The sequence below is a fragment of the Corvus brachyrhynchos genome, unplaced genomic scaffold (assembly GCF_000691975.1).
Source record: "Corvus brachyrhynchos isolate BGI_N302 unplaced genomic scaffold, ASM69197v1 scaffold191, whole genome shotgun sequence".
In the NCBI taxonomy this organism is placed as follows: Eukaryota; Metazoa; Chordata; class Aves; order Passeriformes; family Corvidae; genus Corvus; species Corvus brachyrhynchos.
In genome coordinates, this window is record NW_008236487.1 from 1,967,543 (window position 1) to 1,985,813 (window position 18,271).

Below are 18,271 nucleotides of genomic sequence, written 5' to 3' on the forward strand. Positions count from 1 at the left end.
CGGCTGTTTCGGGTTCTCAAACCCAAATAGGCACGTCATGACAGAAAGCGAATGGAAGCTCGTTAGTAAAAGCTGTGTTTGCCGGTATTTAATGTTGTGGTGAGATGGGTTGAAGCTGCAAAAAATTGAGGACCTTTATAGTGGATAACTCATGCAGCTTTTGTTTTACTTTCTAGAAGAGAAATCATACCGTTTGCCTAGGATGCTCACTTAATTGCATTTCTCTCAAAAGTCAGCTACAAACACTGTCCAGATAAAGAACAATTATGTTTTCCAGTATTTCTACCCATTAAGTGCCACCAGGGGATCAGTAGTGGCTGCAGTATTGATTCATTTCCAGTAGGAACTGACATGTTTGAACTGAGTAGTTCTCAGTTTACTACAAAGTCTCTTAGTCATACCCTCATACAGAGTTGGAAAAGTACTCTGGAGAATTTATCTCCCAAGTTGATCACAACTGGGTGCTTTGGATAGTCCTGCCTGTTATGGGAAGTGTTTTCAGAGACAAACTGTTGCAAGGTTAAACTAGTCCACACATGCAAGTCTCATCCAAAATCCCTACGCAAGCCTTCTGCTAAGGCTGCAGAGTGCCTGAATATTTTCCATCTTGCTGATATGGGGTGTGGTTTTGTAGACCTGCAACTCCTTGGAATTCGGTATGTTTGGTGAAGAGCACCGTGTAAACCCGAGGCTGTAGATGCAGCTGAACTGAGAGTGGCCGCCTGTTGCAGAGATTGATACCGGCAAGACGACCCAAACCATGAGCGTATCGATGTCAGGCGGCCCTAAAAATGATCTGAGCTGCGCTACTGCCGTCGCGTTGCCTCTGTGCCTGCCCGTGCTCGGCTGAGCGCTCGCTGGCTCAGGCCGTGCGTGCATTGCAATAATTCAGCAGCAGCAGGAGGTGTTCGGCCACAGCGGCTCTTGGGGTGATTGAGTTTGTAGCTGGTAAGTGAGGCCTGGCGACCCAGGCTCTAGGTGGGGAATGCATCCAGCTCTGGAGTGATTCCGTTTCGGAGTGGAAGCCGAGGGCGGTGGTGCTGCTGTTTGGATAAAGCAGGTGGTCTGTGGCGGTGCTGATGTTTCTGAAATCCGTAGGTGACATTGGTTGCCTGCTGTTTTGTTTGTAAAATCCAGCTGAACTGCTCTGGGCGCTAGAGCAGTGATGTTGCGTTTTGGGGTTTGAACGATGCACAGTAAACACATCTTGATGCAGGGTAGGGTTTTACAGACAGGGACTAAAACACAGCCCGGCCTCATTGCTGGGGATTATATTCGCTGTATTCATTGGTAGGCTTGTGCTGCCCGTTATCCAACGTATAACTCTGCCGTGGATTAGGACGTGACAGATTGCATGAGGAAATGTCAGTCCTGCTGCAACTCCTGCTCTCAGGTCGCTTGAGCAGCTCAGCCCACATGAAACAAGTGACAGCAGGGCCGGAGGAGTGACAAGCTAAGTAAGCTTCAACAGGTATCGCCTTCTATCCCCCAAGGGCGCAGGAACTGGGAAAGGTGAATTTTTTGTAGGGAGTAATGGGTAATAATGTTGATCTCTCTAGCTTTTTGAGGACAGTATTCCTGCAGGGAACCTGTCAAACCAGAAGCAACCCTCTTTTCCTGGTGTTGAGACACAGACTCTGTGTAATGCCTTATTTCCTCTGCTCCATTGCATCTCCTGTACAAGCTTATCCTCTTAAACACTTTCTGGACTCTCTTCCATTTTGCTCCTTTAGTGGAGAGCTCTCTTTCCTCTGATCTGGTCTCTCAAGCTGTGTGTCCTTTCTCAATCCCACTCATTCCTGAAAAAATGGCCTTTTCTGAGATATTTACAGTATCTGAGTCAATATTTCTGTATTTCTCTTTGTAAACAAAACCAGTCATTCACAATCCAAAACGAGTCATTCAGTTACTGTGCTGTGGGCTTCTCTCAAAGGAAGACGAGTGATTCTGAAGTGCACTTCCACTCATGACATTCTTTTATGTGAATTTGAAGATTTCTTCCATTCAAGTTCTTAAGTCTCCCTTCTCTTTTCAGTATAAAACTGCCTCTCAAAATATATCCACCAAGGTAATTTTTTTTTTTTCATCCTTCTTTTCCCAGAGAAACATTAGCCACTATTTAAATAAGCAGTGGTCCGATTCTCTCTCTCTGTTGTTTTTTTTCCCCTTCGTCCCCTCAGAAGTGCTGAGCTAAGCACACTGAAATTTTTGTGAATTAGGCCTCCCTGTTGCCCTGTGCTGCTTTGGATGTCATGCTTGTTTTGATCAACTTTTTTCTTTCATTTTCTGCATTGATTTGGAATTATATTTTGAAGAATAATCTCTGTTATATATACAGACTTTTTCTTTGGCCCACAGCACAGTTTCTGGATGTCTCTGGACCATCTGTCAGGCTAATTTTTTTCAGGAGAGATCAGTTCAGGTTGTCTGGAAGGGCTCCCATTCACTGTGTAGGCATTGTGAGAAGCATTTTGATTTTCAGGCCTGTGGATCTCTACTGAACAAACCAGAACTGAAATGTGCCGGGGAGCTTTTGGTTTTTGGTGCATGGCACATTTCACACCTGGTGATGTGAACATGTGATGTGGTGATTGTGTGTGGGGGTCTGGTCTGAAGAGCAGATCTATTGTTAAAGGATCCTAAAGTCTTCAGAGCAATTATTTTTTCCCAAATCCTCTTCCTCTATGAAAATCTCAGCTATGGAAGAGGCTCAAGGGTAACTGTGTTGTGAAAAAGCTGTGGTTCTTCTCTGCTGTGATTTCTTAGGTTTCTGAAGCAGGATATGTTGCCTGTAGAGTACTTTGGGATGGAAGAGGCAGCATAGATGAAGTGTTGACTCCAAGTTTATTGCTTCCTCTGTATATAATTCACTACTTAGGTTCAAGCTGCAGCAAAGACAACCAAACCTTTCTGGTAAAGGCTTTCAGGCATTTTCAAATACATGGAGCAAGAGGCAGGGCTGCCATAGTATGGTCTTCATGAGAGATCCCTTTTCTGTTTTCAATACTGAATGAGTTTCAGAAACTAGAGTTTCTAAAGAGCCAATTTTATACCAGTTCTTTTCCTTTTGCAGCTTTTAGTTTGGTGGTAAATTTTTCTTTGCCAAGCTATCCACTCCCACAGCAACCGTGCCACAGCACAATTCTAGTTCAGTTTATGTGCAGTAACCAGTGTACAACTGCTATTAATCTGAATTCCTTCTCAGGGAGGAGGGGTTAGGAGTTAGCCCAGACATCTTGAATAGCTAGACAGGCAAGTGCTTTACTTTTGCTTTCTCAGTTTATTATTATTATTATTTTTAATCTTGAGGCTTCATTTGCAGATTGTTCTTTGGTTTTGGAACCTGGTTCTTTCTTTTAGTCTCAAGGCATTTCCAGTGTAATCCATAACTCTCTTGAGAGGGTCCAAGTTCTAGTCCCTGTGTATAGCATGTTGCTCATTCTAACTGCTTTAAACTTGATAGTAAATTTTTTTCTAAATGTGACTGCAGTCTCACATTAAATTGCCTGTCTCTTTCAGTGCCTGTTCAGCAGTTGTTCCGTAGCACAAACTTTCTTGTGTGTCTTTCATTTAGACATCCATTCTGGAGGCCAAGAATGGGCTACTGCTTGTTTGGGAATGACTCTTTGAAGTCCTGGAGAACTTAATTTGAAGAGTTTATCAGAAACCCCTGGATAGTGTTATTTGATTCATTAAGTTGACAGCATGTTGGAAGTAGTTATCCAGACTTTGCCAAATAAAAAGAGCTAAAACATGTTGATTAATCTCAAACATCTTTTTAATCTGTTGCATGGCTTTTTCCCCACTTCCATGGTGTTGTTTGAAATTTTACTTTTTACCTCGTTGCTTTTAATTTCTCTCTACCTTAGTTTTCCTGCTGGTCTTATTTGGATATTTGAAAAAAGCAACAAAACAATTAGAGTGAAACAGGGTGGAGTTCTTTGGCCAGATGTTGCTGTTAGGTGTGGATTTCTGGTTTATACTTAATAATGTCTGGGTGAGAAATCCAGGACAAACAACCATCTGTTCTTCCAATCCCTGCAATGAACATGGAATTTACTCTGTTGACCATATGTTTTCCATTGCTGTTGGAACAGTAAAATGAATTTGAGGCAATTGTGGTCACTTTTTCTGCATTGCAATTTTTGAGCATCATAGTAGTGAACCTGAGAAAGCAGAGACTCGGGAAAATATTCATGGGAGGCTTAGGGAAAGAGACACTCCTTGGAACCTGTCTTTTTACCTCATGTTGTGATTAACAAAGTCTTCAGAATCCGTTGAAGCCTCTTTGCATGAGCACGTGCATTTTTGTGTGTGGTTGGGATGGGAGGCGTTGGGAGGAGGACACGTGGTGAGGAACTGCTCGTTTTGCTTCCCTGGGAGTGTGTGTGTCAGGCAGGAGTGAGAAATGCCACTGCTGGCAGCAGGCAGGCAGCTGGACTGGGGCGCAGTTGGGTTTACTCTGCATGGTTCTTATTAAAATAAGAATGCATAGGATATCAGGGCAAAAACCTGGATATTGCTTCAGGATTGTTGCATAACTCCTTGTTCTGTACGAGTGCATGACCTGTTGCAGCCTTATAAACAAACAAACAAACAAAACCCTTTCCTCTTTCCTGACAGCCTTCCTGGGTTCCCCAGAGCGCAGCCGACGTGCCCCACACGAACACAGCCAAGCCGATGGCGTCCGCTATCGCCGTGCCTGTAGGATTTCACTATGAAACCAAATACGTAGTGCTCAGCTACCTGGGCCTTTTAGCACAGGACAAGCCACAGGAGCATCCTCCTCCTCCAACTCAAGGTAATATTTGCGTATTCATCTGTAGCCATTTACATATGCAGCTGTATTTACAGTTAGTTCTTCAGGTTTTTCTGCAGGGATGCAGCGCGTGAGCCTGATGTTTGGTGTAATGAATCTCTTGGTTCATTCATTGAAAATTGAATAAATTTCAGTTGAGAGATGAGCGATGCTGATGGAAACAAAGCTGTTTGTGTGCAGATTACTGTTTTAATTTGAGCTGTGCCAGGGCTGACTGGTGTTTAGGAAGCATGTAAGTGGTTTTAGTTGCTGTCTTGAGACCAGGGGGGATGGATATATGTTACCTTTGTTGAGCCATCATGAGAACTTCAGCCCATGCTTGCTATTTGTTTGGGACACAAGTGGAAGTAAGCAGGGGTGAGGTGGTGTTTACTGCCATAAACTGAGTGGTGGCTTGAGCAATCTGCTGTGCTAAATAGTTTTGCCCTGTTGCATTGAGGCTCCTGCTGTTGTCAGTCAGTGCTGGTGCAGAGACGTGGCCTATACTACTTCTGTTTATTTATTTAATTAGAAGTCAAGGACTGCATGGAGTCAGATGTTTCTTCTAGGACAGTTTTATGGATAAAAGAGGTTAAGTAAAGAAATAGAAGGCAGAATTAAACAATTTTGGTAGATTGTGTTTCAGATAAACGTAGGGGGTAAAACTTTTATTTTGTGGTGGCAAGCACTTAAGCAATGTTGTTTGTCAGGATTGCCTGGGTGACTTGTCACTTCTTAATGATGTTTTAGTCACTGCTAGTTCTGTGATTCAGAACTTATTCTGATGAAAGGAGGATAAAAAAACACCCAAACCAAATAGAGAGAGTCCTCAGAATCTACTTTTTCTCTTTGAACAATCATTTAAGAATGCATATGCTGTCATTTACTGAACTTACCTGTCATGAAGTGAGAAATTCTTGAAAAGAAAAGATTGCATCAAAGTTATGACAGAACTGCTTTTCAGCTTGGCACTAGAGCATATACCATATGCTGGTTGTATTATATATAATTATATATATATATATATATATATATATAAAATATTAATGTTAGTATATTTAAGGTATATTTGCTACTTCCACTTTGACTGCATCTGTGGTCCATGAAAGAAGAGGCACCTTAGCTGTTTCATAAAACCCTTTGTTTCATAAAACCCTTTGTTGAAAAATGTGCTTATTTTAGTGATGACATCTCATTCTGGAAATCCCACCCATTTATAACTGGGCTGTAACTGGAAATGTATTGAGTATATATAAAAGTTCAATGTGTAAGAGTCTGCTTTGTTGTATAAATACAACAAGATTCAGAAAGGAAAATGTCAGTCTTAAAGCTTTTCAAAAATAATTTGGCTATAGTTGCCTTTGAAGTATTTGCAAATTGAGGTGAAACCTTTCAAGTAATTCTCATTACTGAAACCTCTGAGCTTCTAATCTGAATTACAGCAGTATATTTAAACTTTCTGAAGAGGAAACTAGAAATGCTTAAATGAAAATTTTGTAGTCAATTAAGAGGACTTCTCAGATAGTGTTTAGATGTTTTAGCTTGTGTGACAGCAGGGTGTAGTTGGACTTGCTATTAGGATTCTCTAAAGCATTCATACTTTACAACTTCTAAACAGGAAATCTTCCTACATTTTCCCCACCCCATTCCCCAAACCAGAGAGTGACCACAATGTCTCCTCTCCTGCTCATGTTTCACTTTAATTAGGTCTCTCTTTCAGTGTTTTTGCTGCTTTCTGGTCAAAGGCTCTGGATTAAATAATTTTGCCTTACTTTTAATTTGCCAACTTGTTTCTCACTCTATTTTGTAATGCTTTGAATGGACTTCAGGCTGTATTGAACTAAGCAAACGCTTTATCCTTCTGCTTCAGGATTTGTTTCGTTCTTTCCTAACTCACTTTTCCTGGTGGTGGTTTTCTGCTCTCCATGCTTCTGAGAGGTTTCTTTTGTCTGCTAGCTACATTTTAAAAATCCTTTCTCCTACTTTTTCTCTCCTTGCTTGTAATTAAAGAGTGTTTGAGCTGCACTCCTGGGCTGTGTGTGGTTATTTTGGAGCGCTGTGTGCATCTCCTTGGACTACTGAGCAGTTCCAGTAGTCCATGTAGCCAGTCTGTATCTCCTTGTTGTTTGGCACTGGCTGATGCCCCCTTGCTGTAATCTGCTCCCTGGGCTCCATGTTCTCCCCAAGGAGGAGAGCACAGCCCATAATGGATATTTCCTGCCCTGCCTAATGCACTGCTGGGAGGTAGCTGGGTGTTACAGTCCCAAGTGTGGGCTGAGAAACCTGGTTAGACCAAGGGAGACAGGAGAGCCGGGAAATGGAAATGAACAGTTGTTGTCTGGAATCCTGTCCTGAGGAGGAGACTTCTTGGGTTGGTAACAAGGGAGGGGTAACAACAGCACAACATTGCTTCCTGCTTGTCAGTGTGTTTTCCAAGCACCATCACCAGTTGTTGGTACAACACTTTGAGTGATCCCAAGTTCCTTCTTCCATTGTGGATTTCCGTGGCACTTCAAAATGCTGGTCAGGAGTCTTTCTGCTCTATGGTTGAACACCATTGATTTGTGAATTGAGAGGATTCCAATAAAAAACACCTGTCCTTAATCTTATTTTGCTCTGATTTGGTTGTTGTGCTGACAGACCTTCCATAGGAAGCAGTGATTTTGGCTATTGCCTGTTTCCTTTCCAGTTGCAGAACACTCCTGTATTTTGTGTTTCACTGATATGAGGCATTGACTCTGGTTTGTAGTACTTTCCCTTCATTTGTTTTTCTTAGATCCAAATGGGCCTGTAGTCCTGGTCTGTTTTTTGAATCATATTACAGTATAATGGGAGTATCCAGGAAGACAAGTTTTAGCTTGCCCTGGTGGTGTTAACCTCCTTGTCTGCCTGACTGGGAGAGTGAGGGACTCCTCTAGAGGGCAGTTCAGCATCCCAATTACAGCCACCTTGTGTCACCCGCTGGAGGATCTTCTGCCTTTCTGTTGCGTGTGTACCGAACATGGGAGATAAGGAAAAAAGGCACACTAGGTGTTAGGATTTCTGTGTCTCCCTTGAGTCTCCTCCTACAGCAGTCTCCCAGATCTCAGTGAAGTTTCAGCACTCCAGTTAAACTCGAAAGCATATCTGGTGGTCAAAAACACCCAACCAAAAAAGTGATCCTTCCCAACAGGAGTGGTACTATTTTATCTCTTCCAGAACTGGTAGGAGAGATTGAATGCTTTTGTTTGTTCCCCTTTCTTTCCTCCTACTATCATACGCCTCTGTTTCCCCTCATTTTGTACTAGGTTTTTTCTGGTGTACGTCTTGCTGTTTCAAAAACTGAGATAAGAATAAAACTTTAAGATAGGTTGATAGGTTTCCAGTTAAAACTTCTCATTTTTTGCAGGCATAGTGTGCTTTGCAAGACCGATGGTTTTGGGAGGATTTTTATTCAGTGAATAGAAAATTCAGAGAAATTACATAGAAAATTACCTCACTGTGTTTCCTTTTGGGTCTCTTGGTTGGTCTTGGTTTTGTTGCAAGAAGGATGGCTTCAATTGCAAACACTGAAATCGCTTCTGGCTTCAAGCAAATAAGGTTGATCTAAATCAACACCTGATGAGCACTTGGAAATTTTTGTTTTGTTATCTTCTCTTCAGTGCAGCGGCTGAAGAAAGAGCCATCCACAGTACTCCAGACCCTTGAAGAAAAGACAGTTTTACTGGACAAGCCAATCTTTTAGCATTACAGCTCTATAGTATTCTGTAATGGATTTCAGTGTCTCCAGAGGTGAATCCAGCAAATTTAACTGGCCAGTACTTTAAGAGATTTTTCCTGTTAGTTTTGCCAGAATGCTGATTCTGCGTAACAGTCATTGCAGTTTATTTAAATCAAAATCCGTTAGCAGTAAATTCTGTTACTTTTGGTGACTTTTCAGGTAGGTGGACAAACTCAGATAAATTGATAAAACGCACAGAGTAGCATCACCTGTGTAAGTTGATGTGGTTTGAGGCAACAGATATATTTTAAATCTGTGGAAACTCTCAGTTGTCTGTTCATTAGATTGTGGAGAGATGCTTTGTGTTTTTTCAGAACTCTTGTCATACCTATGAGTACTGGTTCAGACACAGAAAATAAGTATCGAGTATTGGAAAACATCTCTACACTTTCCTCCCTGAAGTCACTCTCATTACAGGAACTTCCACTCAGCTGCGATTGTTAGTATTACTGACTTTTCAAGTGAGTCAAAGTACTTTGGTTTTGTGATTCAGTATATTTGTATTATAAATGTTTCTTTGTATTTTATCGAGGAGTGACTTTTAATGTATTTTTCTTTTTTAATCTATTTCCCCATTGCTTGACACCATCCCATGAGCTTGCAGCTACGACTAACAGTGTGAAGAAAAGTAGTTTTTCTGTGTTTTCCTTGACAGAGTGAAAAATCTTAAATAATCCCTTATCTTGCAGAGCATCTGAAAGATTTATAGCCAGTGCCATTACTGCATGGTGACATAGGTTGGTCAAGAGGTGAGCAAGGTTTTGACAGTTTTACAGTTTCCCTGAGGTGCATGCTATCCACAGTACTTTAATCCAGGTATTGTGCACGGTGTTCTTTTGACCATTTATTATCTTCTTGGAATTACCTATGAAGTGCTGTATGTAGTTAGTGATCAAGCCATTTTCATGGTTTCCCACACACATGGTACCTACTGTTGGCCTGTAGGAAATGAAGGAGTTTTTTAGGTTGAACTTACTTGTTAGAGACTTTGCTCTTAGGGCAAACACACGTGTTTGGGCGGTAAAGATTCACACTGCAGGTCAGAGCAGTCCAGTTCATGCTAGTAAGGGAGCTATTCCCTGAACTGAGGCAAGGAAAGGGAGCTTTTTGGGCTGTGAATTCCCACTTGATTAAGCCTCCTCTCTGCCCACAAAAACAAACAAAAAAAAAGGCTGCTAGTTGGCAATATCTTGTCTCTTTTTGGCTGGTAATATTTTAGACTTTTTTAGTTTCTTTTAAGCTGAGCCTTCGTATGGTTTATAAAGAGCTTCTTTTAAACATTTCTGAAATCGAGGCCTACATCTATGTGTGGCAGTCCATGTTCTGGAGTGTGCTGGAGTAATGGATGTACTTTTCATTAAAGGAAAGAGATAAAAACATTTGTAAAGAGATTTTTTATATATCTGTCACTTCTCAGTGCTCAGAGTAATTTTAGAATCTTAATGTTCAAAAAGGTCTGAGATGTTAAAGAAATACTACTGTCATGCTGAAAGTAAATTTTTAACTTAGCTGTACAGAAGTTAATATAGAGACCTAAGAGAAGTTGAAAACGAAGGTATTGCTAAATTAAAAGTACAAGCATGAAAGAAAATAAGTCAGGAGCACTCTGTGACACCAGTGGCTTTCTTTTCCAATCATCCTGCATTCCCTTGAACTAAAAAGGCATAAGATCTTTTCAGTCCCCTTATAGTTGCTGTTGTCCCTTGTTAGCTGAAGTTTTGGCACAAGCATTGTAGAATCAGATGTGCAGACTCTGTAGCTCTGATGAATGACTTCCCATCCCATCCCTCCTCCTCCTGGGATCAACCCTGGCAAACGGGTTAGTCTCGTATTGTTACTGAGCTTCTGGAGTTTTACTGAAGTATTACATTTATTTAGTAGTCTGATGGTCCCTGATGTGATGCCTGATGGACTTTCAGAACACATTTTCCTCTGCTTTTCAGGTTAGTTCCAAATACCTGAAACCCAAAATCTTAACATAATTGTGGCAAAGGGAACATTTATTCCGTAAATAGAAAGTGGAATGCTCTAACTTGGTTGTGTAAGAACATGTAACAGAGGTTTGTTGTGCCTCTGGGTTGGGAAGAGGCCTTGCAGAGTTGGTTTACCAAAAGCCCAGAAGAGGCAAACCCATTTCTTGAGCACAGGAAAGCATTCAATGCTTATGGCTCTTACAAGCACCATTTCTGGTGTGACCATTTGCATCCTTAATAATGAAAATATATTCTCATCTAAAATAAGCTGGTTTTACTTTTTTCTTCTACCTGTTGGCGACTTGGAAGTTGACTAATTGAGAAAAATATGCCCCTCACTTAGGACCTTTGCTATTGGAATATGCTGTTCTCCCACACTGTGTGCAGTGTTTGTTGGTAGCAGTCAATATCCAGGAGATGCAGAAAGCTGAAATCCATTTGTTATCAGGGGAATAAACAGTGCAGAGTCACTGCTCTGGGAGGGGTAGGGTTTTGATGTTCTGGCATGACTGAATAGTCAGGTGCTCTCGGAATCAGCAGCTGCTGCAAAGTTGTGGGTGTTACGAGATGGAAACCATTGACTGCAGTGCTGATTATCTAAACAGCTCTTTTGTATGCTGGCAGCACTGGAATTTCTCTTCCTTCCATCTTCCGGGTGACTTCTTATCCAGTATGACAGCTTGTCATGTGTGATCATCGTCACATTAGTCCCGTGAGAATGGGTGCTCCTCTGAGCCCCTCGTCCCTTCCATACACGGGGGGAAGCGCAGGTTCAGACAGGGCTTGGCACTTGCACACACTTGTTGCACTTGACTCTGAAGCAGTGGTTCAGTTCTTCAAAGAAGCAACTGACAGGGCATTAACCAAAAGGAGGAATGGTTTGCTCCTCTCTGGAATTTATTACTTAGAGTGGCAAAGAGAGACTACTTGGGAAGGGATTTAAGAAGCTAAATAAAGTTATTCTGAACATGTGTGGTTAAGTAAAATGGAATTAAACTGATTATCCTTTGTTCTTTTAGACCGGTCACAGAAATATATGAGAACATTTTACACTGACTTAAGCATACATTGGTTTAGAGGGGTACTTGTGCTGAGTTTTTAAGCATTAACACACGTTCAGTGGGTTGATACTGTGGATTTGTAACTTATTTTTCAATTGTAGGAGACCTTGAAAGCTTACTGTCTAGTGTTTTTTTAAATACAGAAAATGACAGTGTACTTCAGTAGTGGGTAGTTAACTACACATTTGCATGTGTTAAGTGCTTTTACAGTTTTCACACACCCTTATACGAAATTTAGTGATTATATGTGCCCATTGTGGAAGAAAAGGGAAGGCAGTACAACACTTAGAGTGAGTTCCAGCAGAGAAACAAACCAAAGAAAACAGGCCATAAAGCTGTCGTTCACAAGACCACCAAATTATGATTTAGTGCCTTTGAAACAGGAATGAAAAAAGATGTGCCAGAAAGCTCCACTGGCTGTTAACAGGACTTACCTGAAGATCTGGATGTGAAATGAAAGTGATGAGGAGGAAATTGAGTCAGATGATACCAACATTACAGATACAAATCGTTTCCCTTTTTGTTTTCTTCAACTGAGTGAAGAATGTCTGTAGAGCAGAACATTGTGTGGATGCCCTGGTAGAGCTGTAGCCCTTGGTGTAGGTGCAGAAAGGGTGAGGTAGGTTGGCTCATCAGTATTTGGGGGAATGAGGAAGAGACAGTGGACACGGGTAACCAGCAGCTCAGTCAGGATGTGGTATGTGAGTCGTGGGTGTGAGAGAACATGAAGTCCCAAAGAATGTCTTCAGAAAAAAAAAGAATTCTGAGGAATATTACGAAGCAATTCCATTTTGTCTCTAAGTAGAACATTTTAAGGAATTGAGTGAAAGGAAGAAGAAAATTTCAGTGGTGGACTCTTGGTTGGTGAAGTTCAGTGAAAGCAAGAAGTGAAGCAGTTAATGGAACAGTTCATGTAGTGTGCCCTAAGAAAGGGGTTTGAAAACATGCCTGAAAGCTGATGGAAGAAACAGAGATGAGCAAACCCAAAGAAAAAGCAGCTAAATAGCAAGAGTTTGGAGCTGGAACTCTGTCAAGGACATACAATCTTCGTGTTAGTACCACCTCATAAAATTTACTTGAGTGGTTACCTTTGCCATACCCACCTTATGTTGGAAATGCTGACATTTAGCAGGCAGTTCCTTAAAGATTCAAATGTCCTAAATACCTTGGTTTGTTTGGAAACAGTTTTGTGTCTCTTGGTACAGCATAATGATTAAGATGATTGAGAGTCTATGTAATCCTGACTATATGGCTGAAACAATTTTTTGTTACCAGTATCTCGAGTCAGCACATAGACTATGTATTTGTGATCCCAAACCATGGCATGTGAACTTCTGGGGATATGTAGCCATTTCAAATTCCTAAATTTCTTGGTTGGGAGAGGAGAATTGACAACTGACTGACAATTGTGGGGTCCTTTGCCTGAACCCAGTCTTAAATTCTTTCATTGTGGCCTGTAGACTCCTCATGACCAGGGAAATGAGGCACAGTTCACAGGTTTCAGGATTCTTCATTGATGTCATTGCAGAGTTGCTCTGAGAATGTTGTCGATTTTGCAGGCATCAATATAAATTTTATATTTTGCCACTAAAAATGAAGTTTATGCCAGTCTGCTTTGTTTCGGTGTAGTTTGATAATAAGTGTATTAGGCATAATGGCTGCTTGTTTATGTACCTTGGTTTGATTTGGTCTTCAGTTGAAGACGTTGCTTTTAAAGCTGCTGTGTATTCTGTTTTAAGCCTTACAGTTCTGTTGGTTTTGGGTTTTTTTTCATATTTAAAGCACCAGTTCTACCTTGAATAGGCCTGGAAGTTTATCTGTCTCTGGGTTCATGTAATAAAACTTTTGTAATAAGTCCTCTTGAGGAATCATACTTGTTGCTGTCTGAAACAGAACTTTCACCTTGAATTCCTTTATACTCAATATTTCAATACCGTTTTCCATTATCTACCTGATTTGAAACATGGAATTAAAACATTTAAATGATTTCTCTGGTTTCTTTCAGGGGCTCAACAACAGCTTATGGCACAACATGCTTTGGAGAAAGAGGCTTTGGAGAAGATTAAAATAGAAATCGAGGAGGAGCTAAAACGTCTTGATGAAGAAATCTTGGAAGGTGCTCTTCAGGTTTTCCCGTTTCAATCCATAATCTCTATGCACTGTAATGGTGGTTAATTTGTAACAGGTACTCTAGTTAAAGAGATTTTTGAATACATTGAATCTCTTTATTCTCCTCCCCCCACAAGATTTGTACACATTGTCACATGGAGTAAAATAGTTAAACGTTACCATTTGGAGTGGTGGAGCCCAGCCAAAGCAAACAGCTGGATGACATTTAATAGGCTACTATAAATAATGAAAAGTAAGCAGCCCTTAAGCTGCTGCAGTTGATGGCAGAAGCCCTCAGGAGCTAGTATTTTGAGGAGTGTGGACTTAAACCATCACATTTCTCCCTTCCACCAGGTTTATTTTTTGTGATGTGCTTTGACCTGTGGATGTGGCTTTTATAGGACTCCCAGCAAGGAATGATTTCAAACCCATCTTTGCTTTGCATGTGTGTTGCAAATTGGAAATCTGAAATAGAAACACTCTAGAGCTGTTTAAGTTCATTCATATGGAGCTTTCTTAGAAATTTTAAACTGAGAAGGAAAAGGTTAAATGAACAAAATAATATTTTAAAAAATGATACTCTAGTACTGCTGCAGAGATGTCCATGTGTGGACAAATTTACCATCAAAAGAGGCTCTTTGCTGCTCCATCAGGGTTGGCATCAGCTTAAAATGGGAGAATAGCTGCCCATTCAGCAAACTTGCTGGTTGGGATGCAGTTGTGAAACAAGAGCTGGAGGGGAAATGTAGTTCAAAGTCATCTCTGCCTTGTAAGTAGCACTTTCAGAATGTATTTGGACATTTTTTTACCCTGATTTGTTCACTGCATACTTCGACTACAGAGCTGTGATTTTTTCATCCCTCATGTAAACTGTGTTAACTGCTGGGATAAGAAATCTGAGACTGTTGATGTTCTTCTGTGAATCTGTTTTATTTTGTGTACCTTCTTCTCTCAGCATTTACCACCACAGGGTTTGACTGCCACACTTCCCCAGTGTTCAGCCCTGCCAATCCAGAGAGCTCGATAGAAGACTGCCTGGCTCATCTGGGGGAGAAAGTGTCCCAGGAGTTGAAGGAACATCTGCACAAAGCACTGCAGAGCTTGCTTAGCAAGTGAGTTTCCATTTGCTTTTTCAAAGGGAAGGTGTTTCCTTTTGCACTGTGACTGCTGCTGAAATGCTGAAGTTGGGACTGCTTCTTGTATTGTATTTCTTTCTTTTTCAGTGTTCCTTTATCTGGCTGGGGTTTTGTTTGTTTGTTTGTTTTGTGATGTAATGTGCAAATATTTCTTGGTGGTATTTGGCCTTTGCAGCAATGTAAGTTGTAAAATTTTTCTAAGCTTTTGTTACTGAATTTCTGAGGCTGCTCCAAGCAGTTTGAGTTGCTGGTGAACCTGGCAGCTGCTATTGCCAGTTTTGTGAATGCTGGGCTGTAGCCACGTTAACTTCTTTGGCCTTACAGCTAAGAGTGGAGCTGAAGCTGTGTTTGTGGTCTGGCCCATGATGAGTGGGAGAGTTTCCCTGAAAGGATGGTGTTTAGAAACCTTGTGACCACCCTTCAGGTACACATCTGAAGCAGGTGTGGGCTCCTGGGCTAACCTTGGTGCTCTAAGAGCTGTCCTGCCAGTTTAAGCTTATTGTTTAAATAGCATGTTGCAGTTGGCATGCTAGTATCTTAATTAATGTGTTTGCAAATTGGTACAGTTGTTGTGGTTGCTTGGTTTTCTATTATGAATTACCAGCCTGCAATTTATGGGTTCACATGAACTACTTGGGGCTTTTCTGAGTGACCTCCAAAATGTGTTGGTAGAGAGCTGGAGTTGGAAGGTGCTGCTTTAGGAACAGTTGCATAAATGCAGTCGTGCATTGAAGTGGTTCCAGCTTGTTGATACCCTGATGATCTAGGCTTCCTATGTTTTCTATAGGAAAATATTTGCATTCTGAGTAATTTTTTTGTTTATATATGTACATACATAAAGTCTGAAGTGCCTGTGAAACTGTGTTGCCTTTTTCTAAGGCAAACTAGAGTTACTATTTAATCTCTTGATGATATCCTTCCTGCAGCTGTTGCCGCTCTTCTCATCCCACTGATTGATTTGGATTTGGTTTCAAAGAATTAATGTGCCAAGGAAGTCAAGAGAGTGCCCTTAAAATGACAAACCCCAAATTATGCTTTCCCCACTGTGCTTTAACTCTGTTCTTTTCCCCCTGTTGCTAGAGCAGTGCTATTTGATGCAATATTTACTTGGCTTGTATTTTCCTGCCCTCTTACATGCATATAAAAAAGTGTTAGTTACCGTAGGCTGTCAGATCATGACAGGTTCCTGGAGTTCAGTAAGCAGTTCTCTGTCCAATGCCAGTTACCACTATTTCCATTAAGCTAAAGTCTGAACTTGCCTTTTGTAATGATGTGGCTGAGGACAGCTGCTTTTGAAGCAGTGCATCTTCTGCTGTCACTTGGCAGGAAGCCTTTGCTGTTACTGACTCTTAGATGCCATTTTGGAGGAAAGAGTATGGAAGAGAGGAATTTCATCATCCCAATTCAGAGAAGTAGAGACATAAATCTAGAACAGAGGTATCTACTGAAATATGAAGGGGTTTTGGGATCAAAAGTGCTGTTTCTTGCAAATAAAGGTTTCAAATCTAATGCAGTCAAACAGTCTGTGTTGGTCCACAGCCTGTATTGTTGATAAAATTTTACTCTGCATTGGCCTCTAGCCTCAGGTACGAATTTCTTAGTGGAATGTTCTTTAAAGTCTTATATTATAAAAAACCCATATGCAAGAGCTTAGAAATTTTGTAGCATATCAGAGAACGTGCTTATCTAATGTCTTTTAAGTTGTAGAGTATCACATTATTACGAAATTCACCCAACCAGGTATATGAAAGTGTGTAAGTAGGAGAAGGGGATGACCTTGTCTGGTGCTGGTGTTTTATGTCCTGAAATGCGAGATTTGTTAGCTCTTGAAAATTATTTGCTGTAATACATGTGAAAATACTTTGTTCTCTGGAAATGGAGAACTTTATTTTATTCATGTTCTTTTGTTTCCTTGTATAACTTTCAGTGTTGGTTTAACTTCTGCAGGCCGGTGACATATCAGGAATATCGGGAGCGCACGCAGGAGGCAGCTGCTCATGCCAGTGGATGGAACAAGGTACCAGATCAGTGACTTTCACTTGCATATGTCCCATGTCTCTTTGATGTCCAAATTGTTTGTACTGGGTACAGTTGTGCTTCACAGAGGGCCAGGAATAGAAAGAATTTTGTTTTAGTATGAAATAAATTGCACTGCCAGAGTGGTAGATGTGCACACAGTGGGTAGTTTTGTAGATAATTTAGCTAGAAGTTAGTGAATGGAAGTGTTAAGTCAACCTTCCTTTAGTAAAATGAGAAGTTAGACATGTTGCTTGATTTATTTTCTTTTAATTCCCAAGAGAGGTTAATTTCTGCAGCAGTTTTAGAACAAAATCTGAGACAGTTTTTTCATAATACTTTCTACTCTTTCCGTGCTCCAATATCAGGTTTAAAATATATGTAAGAAAGAGCACTGAACATGGTGAAAATAAAAATTGACAGGATCTTCATGATATTTAAATTGTTCAGAAAACATAAGGATGGAAACCTACCTGGTTTCAAGAGTAGTTATCTCAAATGATAGGAATCTTCTTTTTTAAACAAAATGCAAATCTGTAAACGACTTATCTTAAAATACTTTTAATGTAGAATGAGTAAATTATTCTTCCCAGATTAATCTTTCATTAATCATTCAAATTCATCACCCTAATCATTCTCTGATGAGTTCAGTGGGTACTAGAAAAAGAATGAAAGAATGAAGTAACTACTTGCAAATTCAATCACAATTTGAGTGTTAAAATGTAGTCTTAAATTTAAATTAGAACAAGAGCTCTTTTTCCCCCTCTTTACCTTTTTTTGCCAGAAAGACTTTTCCCTGACTAGATTTCCCTGCTTACTTCAGAAATTGTTCATCTAACCAAGGGTGTGGGCACTTGTAAAGCAGTTTAATAAACACTGCATGACAAGTTACTGCCCATGGCTCCAGCAATTATCATTGCTTTATGTGTGTGCTCTTTCAATTTGTCATCTTGTGATTCACAGCATTTCAGTTTAAACAACCATGAAATCTGATTATCAAGAAGGTGGCTTAAGCTAGCACATTGTACTTTTCAGCTGGTGAAAGCTAAAACCAAGCATAAAAACAGACATTGTGGCTCAGCTGGCAAGGGAGGAGGTGCATGGGGTTTCTCAGGTCAATATGCTTTGGGTCCCCACCTCCTGAAGATGCAGCCCTGGGTGGCTGAATGGGCTGCATTTGGGGGTTTAGGATTCAGCCTTCATTGCTGCTGCATTCCTGCAGCCCCTGGGGCTCGTGGACTTTGGTCCCCATCAGCTTGTGGGGGAGAGCATCATCCAGAACATGTCTTTGTCATCAGCTCTGCTTGCCCCTAACATTTGTTGCTACAAAACATACAGTCCAAAAGCAAACCAGAATGGAAATTTTGTACCCTAGCACAGCACCTGTTTGTATTGTTTTTGTGGTAGCTTGGAGCTCC

General features: G+C 40.8%; 1 protein-coding gene across 3 annotated transcripts in view; it reads left to right on the top strand.

Annotated features, from left to right (window-relative positions):
• Positions 1-669: 669 nt before the first annotated feature.
• Positions 670-18,271, top strand: part of BCL2L13 (BCL2 like 13) — a 38,326-nt gene continuing 20,724 nt past the window's right edge. Inside the window, exons 1-5 of one of the 3 annotated variants that reach the window (XM_008643996.2) lie at positions 736-948; positions 4,624-4,801; positions 13,598-13,708; positions 14,657-14,813; positions 16,785-16,854. In XM_008643996.2, coding sequence (XP_008642218.1) covers positions 4,681-4,801; positions 13,598-13,708; positions 14,657-14,813; positions 16,785-16,854 — 459 coding nt within the window. In that variant the 5' untranslated portion in view covers positions 736-948; positions 4,624-4,680. Of the gene's footprint in view, positions 949-1,437; positions 1,458-4,623; positions 4,802-13,597; positions 13,778-14,656; positions 14,814-16,784; positions 16,855-18,271 lie in introns of those variants that run through there. The other 2 variants (XM_017726248.1, XM_017726249.1) reach the window with 2 other exon arrangements.